We start from the raw sequence: 16,295 nt of genomic DNA on the forward strand, positions 1-16,295 counted from the left end.
CACGGGACTGGTACCTGGCGTGGAGGCATCGGTGCAGCTTGGACACATAAGTGGCACGTCTTAGCGAGCTGCTCAATCTGCTTATCAATGCCAGGATACCAAAGCAGCGAGCGAGCTAGTCTCTTCATCGCGGTGATTCCTTGATGTGTCTCATGAATCAGCTGCAACACTGCGTTCCTGGCTGCTTTAGGCAGGACGACTCGGTGGCCCCAGAACACCAGGCCTTCTCTCACAGTTAGTTTGTCCCTCCGAACTAGGTACGGCTTCAGAGTGACTTGCTTAGCGTCTAAATGCCGAGGCCAGCCTTCCTGCACCCACTTCCGTACCACAAGTAACTCCTCATCTTCGGCCATATAGCGGGCCAGTTGTTTGGCTGACAGCACTCTACTGCCCAAACAGGCGGTGAGAAGTACGTACTCAAAGTCATCAGCGCCGTCCTCGTCTCCGGACACTTCCTTGGAAGGCGCTGCCCGTGGCAGGCGGCTGAGTGCATCAGCCAGAACATTCGCCTTGCCGTCCTTGAACTTGAAGATGTAGGAGTAGGTGCTCAAATGGAGGGCCCACCGTTGTATGCGGGTGGCCACCATGGCTGGAACCGGCTTATCTGGATTGAAAATACTGGCTAATGGCTTGTGATCAGTCAGAAGTGTAAATTTCCTACCCAACAAATATGCCCGGAATTTCGCCACTCCAAACACTAATGCCAGGGCTTCCTTTTCAAGCTGCGAATACTTCCGCTCTGCGTCTGTGAGTATGCGGGAGCGGAAGCCAATGGGTTGCCTCCCCCCTCAGCTGTGCCGTGAGAAAGGACGGCTCCAATGCTGACTGATGAAGCGTCACATTCTAGTACCAACGGTTTGTCCGGGCCGTAATGGGCAAGAAATTCTGCTTTACTTATTAGTGCTTTGACCTCTTGGAACGCCTGCTGCTGAGCAATGCCCCACTTCCACTCCGTCCTGGCGCGCAATAGTTTGTACAGAGGTGCAAGGATCGTGGCTGCCTGCGGTAGAAACTTTTGGTAATAGGTGACCAGACCCAAAAATGACCTTAACTCGGGCACTCCCGTGGGTGTGCCGACATCCAGAATAGCCTCAAGATTTTCCCTTTTGGCATGCACGCCCTTATCGTTGATTTTGTAACCCAAAAAATCAACCTCATTCTCACGAAATCTTGACTTCTCCCGATTCAGCCGCACCCTGAACTCGCGGAACCTTCCCAGAACTTGGCGTAAGGTGGCGGCGTCATTCAGCTTTTCTGCAATGATTACGTCGTCTAAATAGACCTGTACTCCGGGCAGTCCTTGCAAAATTGTTTCCATGTGTTACTGAAGTAGCGCTGGCGCAGAGGCTACTTCGAACGGAAGGCATGTGAAGCCAGAAAGGCCCTTCTGTGTATTCACCATCGTAAGCAGTTCCAATTCTTCGTCTAACACAATTTGATTGTAGGCGTCCCGGAGATCGATAGTTGTAAAAACTTCGCCGCTGTTTAACGTCGCCATGATGTCCTCTATGTGCGGGAGAGGATACTGGATCGTATGGCAGGCTTGGTTGACAGTAGTTTTGAAGTAGCCGCATAAGCGAATGTCTCCACTACCGCCACCACAGGTGCCGCCCACTCCGAGTGTGCGACTGGGGCAAGAATTCCATTTTCAACTAACCGATCAATTTCGGCCTCCACGTTTGAGCGCAATGTGTATGGCACCGGCCGCACCTTACAGAACCGAGGAACAGCATCATCCCGCAATGGCAATCAGGTGGGCAGTCCCTTTATGAGCCCTAACTCGGGCCGAAACAGGTCGGAAAATCTTCTAACAAGACTTGAACGCCATTGTCAACTTCACGAATGGCTGCACTCTCACCTTCCTGCGTTGCGCTGAGCACCGGCTCCCCAAGAAGGTCGAGCGCGGTCATGATGTCCTGGCCACACAGGTTTGGCCCAGAATAACTCAGCACTGCTAATGTGGCTTTCGTAGTCTTCAAACCCAAGGAAACGTCGAGCTGTAACTGGCCACGCACCGGCAGTGGTCCAAGGAAGCATGACAACTTGAGCAGCGACTCTTGCAGTTTCGGCCAGGCATCTTGATGCTGTACGTAGGTGGGCCAAGTGATGATAGAAACTGGGGACCCTGTGTCCAGCTGCATCTTGATCGCTATTCCATTCCAAAGTAGAGTGCACATTATTGCCTTTACGGTTTGAGTGTTTCCAACGAAATTATCTACCGTTTCAACGAGGAACAGAGCTTCTGATCCCAGATCGTTGCAGTTTCCTGCTGACGGATGCACGACATTAATTTGCTGGTGTGGCCACGTGAACGGTTCTTTCGTTCTGCTGTCTGCTTGTCCGGGACACATCTTGTGAACATGACCGCGCTGCTGGCACCGGTAGCACTTCGCCGAGCGGAACTGGTAAGTTCTGGGGTTGTGCCCTGTTTTTCCACACCTGAAGCATGGTAGCCGACTGTCACGTCGTGTATACGTTTCTTAACGTGTGTACGCCTTCGTCTTCAGGTGCAGTCTTCAACGTCTTCACGTTTTCTTCCGCCATTCCCACTGCTAAGGCGATTTCCTCTGCTTCGCTTCTTGTTAAGGATGCCTTCGAAAGCAGTTGACGACGTACCGAGTTGTCTTGCAAGCCACAAACTATACGGTCCCGGAGCATCCTGTCAAGTGAAGTGCCGAAGTTGCAGGTATCCACCGATTGCCGAATGGCTACAAGAAAATCTCTGACTGGCTCTCCTGGCATCTCGTTGCGTGGGAAAAATTTGTAGGATTGGGCTATTTCATTCAGGCTGGGCGAAAAATGCTTCTGCAGTAAGTCGAGTGCTTCATTGTATGACAGCTCGTTCACCTTTGTTGGCGAGCAGCGTCCACTAACGACGGCCACCGTGTGAGGGCTCAGCCCTGCTACGAGCAATGCTCGCTTCTTCTTTTCTTCCGTGATGTCGTTGCCTTCGAAGAAAGATTCTAGCCGCATTAGATATGCCAGCAAGTGGTCCATAGCTTCCTCGAACTGCGGTGGGCTTGCGTATCCGGCTATGGCTACCGGGGTGTTGCTGGTGGGCGGCAGGCTCATCCCATCCTCGTCGCCACTGAAGTAACCACGTACTCCCAAGAAGATCAACCGTGCAAAGAACGTTTATTATGGGTATCGCGTGCAATATAAAGCACACAGCAAGAAAGAGGGGAAGGGACAAATAGAGAGTAGGGGAAGAAAGTGATTACAGCAGGTGCGCCCAGCTTCATAGGCGCGTGCGGTGCCATGACGATACAACAGTAACTATTTGTCACTGCCTCGTTTCAAAGGGGATGTCATTAAATCATCACCTTCACCGTCAATTGCTCCTTTCCACTCTTGATGTGCCTCATTGTAATACTTCGTATGTTTCACTGTGTAACATTGCTGTGTTGAGGTGAAGCTGACTTTTGGAAACCGGTATTATGTGATGCATTGTGCTTTCCGAGCTTCGAAGTCATTGGCTAGAATTACAAAGGCGGGGTCAGCGCCATTGCTGACAGCAGCGATTTCTTTCAAAGAAAAAACATGGCACCGAACAACAAGCTTTGTAGCGAACACCGAAGTAGCTAGGCCTAGCGCTGCCGCAGTAGTGGCCAGTGGTGGATACGCCTGCTAACAGATTTGCGATAATCAAATGGTGGTGGTTTTGATAAACGCCATTTCGGACCTGCGGTCACGGCAAAAAGTCAGGAAAATGGGACGGCGAAGGGCTTTTGCGTCAGAAATTTCAGACGTTCTTATGCACTCTATGGCCCGGGGTACATGGCGGTGCAGCGAAAGCGTCCGAATTATCGGGCATGTCTGAAAAATTGGGCATCCGGAAAATTGGTTGTTGACTGTATGAGTGTGAAGTAAACAAAATGAGTGACATAGAAGGCAACAAGTAAGCACATTTTAGTAAAGAACGCTTTGCTTATTCACACTAGTGGGAGATTTAACTCTTTTTGTCTCGGTGAGAAGAAAGGATCCCAAGGTAAAAGAAAATGTTCCCTAGCCCCTTCCTGTGTCATTTTGTTGCATTAATTTATGACTTGGTTCCCCTGCTGGTAAATAAGAAATAGTAAATTTGCTGTGTTGTGTACCTGCAGGGCATTGTAGAGCAGCTGGTGCTCAAACTTCTTGATGTTCAGCACCCCTTGGAACATCTCGTACAGCTGCTCCTTCGAGAGCAGCAGCTCGGAGGCCAGGCCGTGTGGCAGCAGGGTTCGACCCTGCTGTGTCCGGCTGCAGCAAGCAAGCTGTCAGGTCAAACAGACAAAGCGTAGCCAGCACTCACCTGCGGGTGTCCTCGTCCCCGCGAAAGATGGCGTCAAACTTGGTCATCCAGGAGCCCAGGACGGTCTCCTTGGAGAGCCCGTCCATTTCAGGCAGGCTGCGCACACGCTTGTCAACGTTGGCACGGAAGACCTCGCGGAAGTCGTGCGCTGAGCAGGCCCCACTGGCCACCATGCGCTGCACCCGTTCGCTCTTGAGGAACACTTCCACGTAGCTGTGCACTGCATTCTGGAACGCCTCGTCCGCCGCTATCTGCGTCTCCCCCTTCAGGAATGCCTGCGCCCAGCAACGAAGTGCAAAACTATTTGTGTGCACAGCTCGGGCTTATACTTTGTGATGCAATTCACTCTAAAAACTGAACCAGGTTAACTTATGCCTGGTAGGGCACCTAAGAAAAAGAAAAGCGGACTGCACTGGTACACATGTGTGTATCTTGACACAGTGTATCCTATCTTGCTTTATGGGTGTGCTACCCGTGTTAAGCAATGCAGATCTGTTACATAGTGCCTGCCGCAAATTATTTATTGTAGCCAACACTATACTATTAAAGGTGCTTGCATGTGCGTGCTATGTAGATGGCACGTCCCCATGATGTTCCTCTCTAACGGGCAAGGTATGTTTGCAGGTCAGAAAAACTGTGGCCAAATAATTGTCTGATGGACATACTTCAGTCAAATTCAGAACATTCCAGGAATACCAACATTCAAATTGCCTACCTCATCTGTTGGCATGCGTTTCAAGAGGTGCAAAGCTCGTTCACAATTTTTCTGCATCCTCCCTACTGACATTTAGATGCAGACATACAAGTGAAAATCAGCACTGCAGCAAACAATGCACCGCACAGTGTAAGCTCTATTTTAGTGCAGCATTCGGTGTGCTGTTCACGTGCCCCATGTATACGCTAGCATTTCCCATAGACCACAAATCAGCTGTTTGTGCAGATAACATGCCTCTGCCAAAATGTCAGTGCTGTTTCTTTTCTAGTAACTTGAAAGGAGCTGCTGAGGGATATTTGGTGAATACTTGACATAATTATTGAGTGCAAAAAGCAGGCACAGCAAAGAAAAAGGCTTGTTCATCCCTTTTTCAGTTGTGCTCTGTCTGTTTTTTACACACACTGATCATGTCAAGTTAGTGTTTTTATAGTGCTGTAAAACCAAAAGCATAACAAGAGAAAAAAAATTCATTGCCCACATTTTCACCAGTGAAGGCCCCAGTTCTGTCCAAGATAATGATATCCTGTAACACACTTGGCTTTTAGAAATATGCTGCTTGATTGTCAGTGGTAAAGCAACAACTGAACACACAGCATGCATTCAGTACTACTTGCATCATTGGCAGTACCAACCATGCAGTTCCAGACTTCTATGTACTTCTTTCTTTATTTTTTGCTATCGACCAGGGTGTCAAACTATAACAGGTAACCAGAATATGACCACTTATTTTTGTCAATCTGGAGTGGAACCTGAACCAAAATGTGTGCAGCCATTTTGAAGCTGAACCTGAACCGGAGAAATATTGTGGAAATGCTCTGACAGCCAGCTGTTCATAATGGTTTGTAACAAAATTGCTCGTTCTCAAGCAGTTCGTTAAACGATCCATTCTATGTCATCAGTCGGTAGCTGATGGCACAAACCCTTCAATCACTCAGGTTCCACCAATTGCGGGAATTGTCACTTGTCAAAATAAGCGCATGCATGAATGACATACATTAATTTCAGTTGTTCGTCAACTCTCGATTCAAAGCAATAGAAAAGCATCTTACTGCTCTCAAACAGTCATACTCTGCGTCTATGTCCCTTGTGCATCATGTGATGAGCTGCGTAACAATGTTCATGAGCTAAAGGATACATTCAGCAAACTTTCCACTATAAGTGAACTTAAAGGGGCCCTCAAACACTTATTATCAAAGTCGAGAAATGAATTTGAAGTTAAAGGAGACTGTTCCAGAAATACTTTGCAGCAAAAAGTACTACAAGGCGTCCAGCAGAAGTGGAATTATTGTCAATCAAAGATCACTTTTGATCCCCTTCACTGTGCTCCCGATCCTTCTTCAATGTCTCACACTGTGAAGGCTATGACGGTACAGGGTGTGCAGTTCAAATTTGATACTGCATGTTCATGTAGGCCACTACTTCCAATTTAGGCACTCACAATGTACCAAATTCTGAGGCTATCACTCAACTTACAAGTGATTTCAAGGTGTCTCGTGCCTTTATTGCACTGCAGTGCATTAGGTAGCTATACATGACTGCTTTTCCGTACAAAGTGGCAAGTAGCACATCTCATTTCGCACTTATCTCTGTAGCAATTATACAATGTAGTGGGCTGAACAAAATGTCGCCTCTATATTTACTCATGTGAGTACATCGGCAGCGTTCACATCAGGTAAATGATGGATGCCGCATTACGGACACACATTGGAAGGATTCCTAACGTAATGATCTTCAACCATGATGGCGGTGCAACTCGCAGGTGTGCAAATTGGGAGGTAGACAACTTGTTCTAAGGTGTTAGCACTTGGCTCGCTCGCCACATGCCTGAAGCCATGCCACCCACAGAGGCAACACTCGGAGCATGCGATTGTTTCCAATGAGCCAGGACAAGCTCAGCAAGCGGACTCATCGCAGCAGCAGTGGTATTTACTCTACACAACAGCCATAGCTACATGCCACTGCAGTGAGTGCATGCTCACAATTTTTTGCACCAGTCTGGTCATGCTACATGATGCAGGCCAGCTTTGTCCTGCACCATCTTGACCAGCGGATAGTAGCCACATTCAAATTGCAAAAGTGCTGTCAATAGCTCAATACGAAACGATGCGCACCAAGCCAGGAGCAGCAAGGAGTGAGCACGTGCGTACATGTGGTCTGACCTTTAGTTTCGCATGGTTTAGGCTAAGTGTTCAAAACTAATTGAAATTAGTGAGACTCGATGACTACGAATGCAGTGTGGTCAAAGTTTCATTCCTGTGCGGGTGGGCATGGCTGAGCATTAGCAGATGATAGTCAGCTTCTTCCCAAAGTGCATAACTATTGTAATGATGTTCAATTAAAGGTAAGGAGCAGAAGATAAACAGCAGCCTAGCAGCAGCAAACAGCCCGAGCTCTCTTGCTGATGAAAGCACGAGTCGTCCTCGTCGTTTCCGAGCTGCTATCGGAAACACGAGGCGCGTCTGCTTCATTACATTAGCCCCGGGTGTTAAACAGAGCTATCCTGGCAACTCAGGGAGCAGAGAAGAGCAGAAAAGAACGACCGATACAGCGGCAAGGTAGTCGAGCAGCAGGGCAAGGGATGGGTCTTTGCGTCGCTCAGAGGGCATGTTAATGGTGGTCAGTAGTGGTGGGTCTGAGGTCGGAGAAGGAACGGAGAGAGAAGCCACATCAGGTGTCATCGGCGAGCGAGAGAGCATCGGAATCTCTCTGGTCAGCATCGGAATGCTTTCGACCAGAGCGGTATATGACATGAATGTCTTATTCCTGCAGGCGAAGCACCCAACGGCCGAGGCTGCCCAATGGGTCTTTCAAGGAGGAGAGCCAACAAAGGGTGTGATGGCCAGTGATGATGCTGAAAGGACGGCCATAAAGATAAGGACGAAACTTGCCCAATGCCCAAATGATGGTTAAGCATTCCTTTTCTGTAATGGTGTAATTCATCTCAGCATGTACGGCTAGCATAAGCCACAACATATTCTTCATTCGTGGCTTTCCATTGGGCCAAGACTGCATCAAGGCCGACACCGCTAGCATCGGTGTGAACCTCTGTAGGCGCAGTTGCGTCATAATGGCGAAGAATCGGCGGTGAAGTCAGCAACTCGCATAACTTGTCAAAGGCTTTATCGCGTGCTGATGACCATACGGAAACGCCTTTGCTTGCGGTAAGCAGCTTCGTCAAGGGTGCGATAATAAAGGCGAAGTTCCACAAGAAGCATCGAAAATAAGAGCACAGGCCTATGAAACTTCACAGGGCCTTGATAGATGTGGACTTCAGAAACTTGGCGACTGCACGAAGCTTGTTCGGATCAGAAAGGTTACCATCTTTCGAGACAACGTGACCTAAGGCAGTTAATGTTCGGGCAGCGAAACGGCACTTCTTGAGGTTGAGCTGTAGGCCAGCTGAAGTAAGACAGGTCAGGATACCATGCAGATGGGCGCGATGTGTTGGAAAATCCTGCGAGAAAACAACTATGTCATCCAGGTAACATAAACAAGTCTTCCACTTGTGTCCGCAAAGGATGGTATCAATCATGCACTCGAAGGTAGCGGGAGCATTGCAGAGCTCGAAAGACATAACAAACTCATACAGGCCATCAGGAGTGATGAAAGCTGTCTTTGGGCGGTCAGCCTTAGCCATGGGAACCTGACGATAGCCAGAGCGGAGATCTAAAGACGAGAAGTATTCGGCACCGTGCAGACAGTCAAGAGCATTGTCGATCCGAGGCAGTGGGTAGACGTCTTTTCTTGTAATCCTGTTCAGGCGGCGATAATCGATGCAAAACCGAATGGTGCCATCTTTTTTTTTGCGCGAGAATGACAGGTGACAACCAAGGGCTTTGGGAAGGCTGAATGCCGCTGCGCTGCAGCATGTTGCCCACTTGTTCTGTGATAACTCGGCACTCTTCTGCGGAAACGCGATACGCACGCTGTCGGGGTAAGCTGGGGTGACTGCCGTGACATGGGAGCAAGGGAAACCCGGTGCATTGGTGGTGGGACGGAATATGACGGTGGGGGTGGCCATGCGACAGCAGCAGCATAGTTGAGGGGCGGAGGTGTGACCCGCGAGAGGTAGTCGGCATAAGAGAGCAGTGCCATCGGAGGTGCAAATAGTGGCGGGTAGTCAACATAGGAGAGCAGTGCTGTCACAGGGGCTGATGGGCGAACAGGGGTAAGTGCATCAGATATTTGGGCATGGATGGCTTGTTGCACGGCTGGAGGCAGTGTTGGGGCAGGCTCCTGGCTGTCCGAGACCGAGTCAGCCAGTGAAATGTTTTGGCGGACGATGTTATGTTGGCAGTGCAATCAGTGCGATTCATCGAAACTCTGACACAGGTTGAAGAGTACGGCGATGCTGGTTGGGCTCTTTGCCAGCAGCATTTGAAACGCGTCGTCCTCAGTTCCCTTTAGAATATGATTAGTCTTCTCGTCCTCCGCCATCGTTGCATTAACACGGCTGCAGAGATCCAAGACATTCTCAATATAGCTGGGGAAAGCCTCGCCCAGTTGCTGTGCTCGCTGGTGTAGACGCTGTTCAGCACGTAGCTTGCGGACAGCGGGGCAGCCAAACACTTCGGCAAAATTTGTCTTGAATGCGGACCAACTCGAAATGTCAGATTCGTGATTGTTAAACCATAGATTTGCAATGTCAGCAAGGTAAAATATGACATTATTCAGTTTAGTGTGGTCATCCCACTTATTCTGAGTGCTTACACGTTCATAGGACGACAGCCAGTCTTCGACCATCGTGTTCTCCGGTCCCGCAAAAGATGGCCGGGTCGCGCTGACGGAGAACGCCAGCGCAAGTGACAGCGGCAGTCATGGGTACAGTCGATGCGTAGGTCGCATGAGTCATGGTGGCGGTGGGCAATGTACGATTGCGGAGCTCCAAGGTGACTTGAGGGATTCCAGCAATCTCCACCAAATGTAATGATGTTTAATTAAAGGTGAGGAGCAGCAGATAAACAGCAGCCTAGAAGCAGCGAACATCCCGAGCTCTCTTGCTAATGACAGCACGGGTTGTCGTCGTTGTCTCCGAGCTGCTATCGGAAACACGAGGCACGTCTGCTTCATTACACTATTATCGAAATTCGAAAGCGGATTTTCGCTTACTTCAACCTGTTTATTAAACTTTGTCAATCAGTAACAGTAGGAACAAGCTCAATGATCCGAAAACCCTTCTTGATTGAAGTGAGCTTTTGGCCAATGGCAGTGCTCTATGGGAACCTGTCAAGGGGCAGCTGCAAGCAGCCCCAAAACAGGCAAGAAGGCTTCTGCTGAAAAGAGAGTGATTTTAGAAAAAGGTGACTACATTCTGCTGGGGAGGGGGTGACTCCCCCCCCCCTCCTCGCCACACATGAGTGCAAAATATGGTTGAGGTATTCACAGCCCCTTTAACATTGATTATAAACTTTTCACTTGGATTGAATGTTTTCTTCTTCATTGCTGCCAGTTTGTCTCAGCTAACAACACTACTTCATGTCTGAGTGCTGTACATTCCGGTGTACTACAGGGTTCAGTGTTTGGTCTCCTGCTTGTTCTAATTTACATAAATGACTTGACTTCTCTTTCCTCAAGCAATCATCTATATGCAGATGAATGTGTAATTTTCAGGAAAGTAACTTGTGACAACATAATGATTCTTCAATCTGACCTTAGCATAGTTTGTTCGTGGTGCAAGAGATGCCAGTGAAATTCAATATTACAAAGTGTAAACTTGTGCGTGTGTCCAGATCACAGTGCAACATACATACACTTTAGGCAAGGATACTCGTGAGGTGCTATTGACCAGATAAAGTAGCAATGGCGCATGTCGATCAGTCCGGTGACGGCAGTGAATATCTAACAGTGGGACGATGCAACTTCCCTTAGAACGCAGGTGACAGCTTGCACAGACAAGGAGCGTAGATAACACATGCAACCAAAGTCTGCATGCAGCATCGCATCTGCTCCGTCAGGGTGATGCCCTCACCAGGGCAATCCACTTTAGTGCGAAGCCAGTAGCGTAGCAACAGGGGGGGCCGGGGGGCCGTGGGCCCCGGGTGCAAGGGGCCGGTGCTCCGGAGGGGGGGGGGGGGGGTGTCATACGCCTGAAGACACCCCTTTTTCCACCGGCTTGACTGGGCGCAAATGGCAAAGAATGCTCCGGTATCCAGTAGCCCGAGATCATGTACCCGATGCGTTGCGCCGCAGAATTGTCGGCTTCAGCTCTATCAACACCCCATGAAATAATTGCACGAATGTGCGGGCTAAGAAATTTAATTTGCAAAATGGTCGCTAAACTATTCACCTTAGCGGAATGTTTCATGTGGGGTGCGCTCGTGCCGTGCGTTCATGCTGGGAGCAGGAGTCGCTAAACATACAGTGAGGCGTTCTAAGGCGTTGAGGCTCTTGGGTCCCTCTTCCGTTCAGAGCGCGCAGCGAAGACGAACAAAGACAGCAGCAAGAGGGCATTCAACGAGTGCACCCGGCGCTCTCGTTTACGGCGAAGCGTTCGTTGAGAGCGACGTTGCATAAGTGCGGCCGTCAAAAGTCGCGAATGGGATTCTCTGGATCGTCTTCAGACTCATTGCGGCCGAAGAGTTTGGCGGCTTATGACTCGACAGGCTGTATATAGCCGCGGGTGCCACGATGTTCAGCTCGCTTTTACTTCCCCTCTCCCGCTCGCTCCGAGAAGCCGCTGTGAAACATGGCGGTATGTTTCACGCTTTCATCCTTACCCTCGAAAGTGTCAGAAAACTGTTGTTGTTGTGTGACTTCATGTCACAAGTACAGTGTCTGTGTCAGCTGCACAGAATTAAAAAAAAAAAACCTGAATTTTGTAAGGATATTTCCCGATATTCTATGAAGTTATGTGTCTGTGATTACTAAGAACTCGGTAGCGTGAAAAATATGGCAGGTAAGTAATAACCATATCCTTAATAATCCCCTAATTAGTACTTATAGAGGAAGCACTTCAATTCCAGAATTGAGAACTCAAAGTCATATTATTAACTCAACAAAAAAATTTTAAACAAAATCATTTTGGGTGCTACAACCTACAGTACTTTGGCACTGCGGGCGGTGCCCAGTATGGCAGTAGAGAAAGAAATATGAAATAGTGGACCAGTGAGGTTGATCCCTCAACGCTCTCCATTGCGAGTGCAGACCAACAGGTTTCGCTGGCACGGGCTTCATCGAGGTCTTTTTTTTTTATGGTGACGCCAAGAATCGAAGCGAAGCGTGCTCTATTCTGTTCCCAATCTTTTGGTGGTACCGCAGCTAGGATAATCACGTTTGTCCGTATAGCAGCAAATAAAAACAAGGCTTTATTGATCACAATGAAGAGAAGTCGTAATTGTCATAACATTGGCGCCCGCGCAACAGGGAGGTAGGTGGCGTTTTCCGTTTTTCTAATATGGTGGGGAGATCAGCGTCACTGAGACACAATTTAATTTTCGTTTTCGTTCAGGGCTGCCCACAGCCAAAATACTGTGGGCCATAGTACCTACGACAATTTTTGTGAAGTTGTTGTTGGGCAAGATATGAATGTCGGCCTTCAATTTAGCAAATGCAATGTTGCCGCTAAAATTGGTAATTAAAACTTTATAAAAACTTTTTTTTTTACTTGTGACGTGAGCCGTATCTGCCACGATGCCGCATTTGTATTGGTTACCAAGCCTTGCAGTCTGACAGAAGATGTGCACATGCGCTTATCACAAGTTATCAGTGCAGCACACTGTGTTATTTGCCGCAGAAAAAACAGCGTGTATTGTCCTCGAGCTCAACCACTGGAAATGCTGGCACCACCGTCGGCGTGACGTGCTATTAGGGATCACGAGGACATAGCGGCAGCGTCGGCTGCTTCGGGAGCGCCGAAGCGAGCTGAAAAGGAGAGTTTAAGTTCCCTCGTACGCTGTGGTCCTCATTTAGAGGCGAGACTTTCCCGCTTCGAGTGTCTCCTTTACAACGATTGAAAGCACTAGAATAGGTAGTGGCTGCCTTTGAAAGTGCGCAACATGGTAGGCTACTGCTCGGTGCCGCAGTGCCGGACGTACGCAACGGAGCCCGGTGTCAGCCTTATTCATACGTAGCCGCAGGACAAGAAGCTGCGTGAAGCTTGGCTCGCGAAACATAAAACCGGCAGTCATCGGCTACAACTCGGGTATGCAGCAAGCACAGACGCGAGAAAAATTTCTGCTTCGGCGCCGGGTCTGCAATGTTCGAGAAACGCGCACTGAGGCGCTCGCCCGAGTTCGCTGCCTGACTAATGTCATGACGGTTTGGTCTATGAACTTGTCAATGCTATAGATACTGGCAAGTTCACTGGAGTGGACAGGGAGCGGTAAGAAGCACATAAAAAAAGCATGGCATATGGTCATGTTTGTGTTGTGAATTAATGCACTGGATTACAAAAAAAAAAAGAAGCAGTGGGAAATCGCACGCTGACACACCGATATACGCAACTCGAGAAATAATATTGAAACGTCCAAAAATTTAGAAAAGAAAAAAGAAGATTGAATCGTCGCGACGTCCGGCACATCAGTCCCCGTAGGTGTCGAAGTCTCTACAATGAAATTATTTTTGAACAGCTCTGATAGCGCCCACACAACATTGATTGCTTGTATACTGTCAAATGCTCATATTCTGCGGCCTAAAGTTCATGGCACCGTGCGAAAACGCGCACGCGGCGAAAGCGAAACAGTGCGCGGACAAGCATGCAGATGCGCAGTCGGTCGCTGCGAAGCTGTGCGATCGCGGCATTGAGGCTTCATTCTATTACGCTCCATTTAGATATACAAACACTATAAGAACATATTTCACATAGTTTGGTCTCAGCGTTTCCCTACCTTTCACGCAAGAAGTCGGTTCGGGAGACTAAATCACGGCGACCGCGCACAGTGGCATGCACTGTACATATTCGGTAAACAGATAGCGTCTGTAAACGATTCTTTGCTTTCAGTTCGCCCAAGAGTATTATTTAGACCGTAAAAAACTTATCTCGTTTCCAAAGTACTTGCAGAAATCTCCAGGAGAGCTCCCGCATGGTGTTTTCAGTGAGTGCTGACAGCAAACCCTATGAGGAGCGCGCCGCGTGATCCCTCATATTACGCCAGTGAGGGGCCTCCGATAAATGCCGGCTCCGTAACTCCTCGCCGCCAATGCCTGCTGCATTCGCGACCTCTGGGAAAGAAAGTGAAGGAGAGGGGGACACGGGGGACGTGCGCGGTGTCCAAGGCGGCTGTACTGGTGCTGAAACCCGGAAATTGTCGATATCCTCGCCTTCCTCGACTACGCCCAGGGGGGAGGTGACAAAAGACCAATGGGCCCCGGGTGCCAGACGACCTAGCTACGCCACTGTGCGAAGCACTATTTGCTACACTAAGGGAGATCTACCTTGAAATTGCATTGTACCGCTGATAGGCAGCTGCTGCCGAACTGATGGATGAGCACCATTGCTACTTTACCTGGTTGGTCGTGCTGCGCAAGCAAGCCAAGGGTTCCCAACTAACGAGTATACATCTTACCCCATGGTCCAGATTGACTAACACACTGCCCGTATACAGACTAGATAATATACCATTACAGCATGTGTCTTCATATACCATATTTTACAGTCTATAGCATTCCTTTTTTCCAAAATTTTCATCAGTGCGTCTTTTATATGATAAAAACCATACATGTCCAAAATGAGCATTCTTTTTCTCCCGAAGCCCACCATGGCCGCAGAAGCAATGCCAGTGACGTGCTTACAACATTTCGCAAAAGTTACTTAGAGGACAGTGACCCAGCGATGCTGCTGACCAAAATAGCTTAAATTTCCCACTGCACTGGAGGACAAGGCCTTCTATGGCTTCGAGTGAAGTACAAAAAAAAAAAGAATCTTTTGGTTTCCTGCACCTAAGAATAGTTGGCTCAAGTTTTATTCCGTTAGATTTTGTGGCTCATAAAAATTTGTTTATGTAACTTTGGAGATCTGAAATGGGTATGTAATGAATTTTTCAACAAGTGTATAAGCATGCATAACCATGTTTTATCATATCAACCGAGTTATATAGGATATAATATTTTTTTAAACTCGCAAAAAGTAGGGGGTACAACTTATATAAAGGTACGACTCACCATCCGGAAAGTACGGTAAGTATCCTGGCCTACATATCCATGGCTAACTTGAAATTTCCATATCATATAAATAATGCCAACCCTATGCTCGGATATGTTTATCACAATTCTTCCAAATTACCTTCTTGTTCAAAGCTTCTGTTGTATAAATAAATAATTCGATAAAAATTTGAGTATGCTCCATCAAAGTGAAACCATTGTGAGAAAAATTTCTTGTGTGCAGTCAAAATGGTTCAGAATACTCCCATTCATTTTATTCTCACGTAATACAGCCATATCGCTAGCATAACAGCTACGAAACTACGTTTAAAAGTACTGTTTCTCACAACCTGTCATCAAATGCATCACTTAGTCCTTTTTTTCATAAGTTATCTACACCTGTGCAGCCAACTAATTCTCGAGTACATCTCACAGCTACTGAACTACATTCAGTCATGCAAAGCCTTGTTCAACTCGTACATAGCAGGTACATCAAAAGAATGGAATTGTCTTCCCATCCCTTCCAAACAGCTCAAATTCAATACACCGTGACCTCAACCTTAAGCTCAGGGATAGCTTCCGAGTGTGGCGTGTCCTAGGCATCAAAATTGGAACCTATAAAATTAAATATGAACTGTGCGCCATTGTGACATTCAGTGACATTGCAGGCACCAACCAACTCCGCCCTAGACTTCGCAGTGCAAAGCATAGAAGAACACTGCAAAAGGAATCAGAGGCGATCTTTGACTGCCAATAACTGTGTTTCTGCTGAATGCGTTGAAGCACTTCTTGCGACAAGGTATTTCTGAAATAGTCTTGTTTTAACATCAAGTGCATTTCTTCACATACATCCCCTGCAAGGATGCTATCAAGACTTCATGTTTCACTCTTTTGCTCTCACACTGACTTATTCAAGCATTTTTTTTAATCCAAACCATTGAACTCTGTCTGCTTAGCAAAATGTGATCATTCCCTTTACAGAATTTTTTAAAGCTTATCAAATGCTTAATCTGTCTGTAATGCTTTTACGATATGCATGCATGTTGTATATTAGTGCCTTCTGTTTTTTTTCCTCCCCTTGAGGAACAAGACAGATGCGTTTACTCCACGCCCCTACTGCGATAGCCCTGGTTGGCTGCAGCATCTCCAAAGAAATGAATAAAAGCAAAGTAACCTCTGTGAAGCAGTACAACTGCTGTCACAGTGATGAGC

General features: G+C 47.8%; 1 protein-coding gene and 1 pseudogene across 10 annotated transcripts in view; both read right to left on the reverse strand.

Annotated features, from left to right (window-relative positions):
• Window positions 1-16,295, reverse strand: part of Cadps (calcium-dependent secretion activator 1) — a 618,572-nt gene that overhangs the window by 593,063 nt on the left and 9,214 nt on the right. For all 10 annotated transcript variants that reach the window (XM_075704042.1, XM_075704047.1, XM_075704043.1 and 7 more), the window contains exons 2-3: window positions 4,292-4,566; window positions 4,098-4,239 (exon numbers count right to left, since the gene is read on the reverse strand). In XM_075704042.1, coding sequence (XP_075560157.1) covers window positions 4,098-4,239; window positions 4,292-4,566 — 417 coding nt within the window. The remainder of the gene's footprint in view (window positions 1-4,097; window positions 4,240-4,291; window positions 4,567-16,295) is intronic.
• On the reverse strand, window positions 857-3,096 carry LOC142592541 (uncharacterized; annotated as a pseudogene).

This window comes from Dermacentor variabilis, chromosome 9 (genome assembly GCF_050947875.1).
Source record: "Dermacentor variabilis isolate Ectoservices chromosome 9, ASM5094787v1, whole genome shotgun sequence".
NCBI lineage: Eukaryota > Metazoa > Arthropoda > Arachnida > Ixodida > Ixodidae > Dermacentor > Dermacentor variabilis.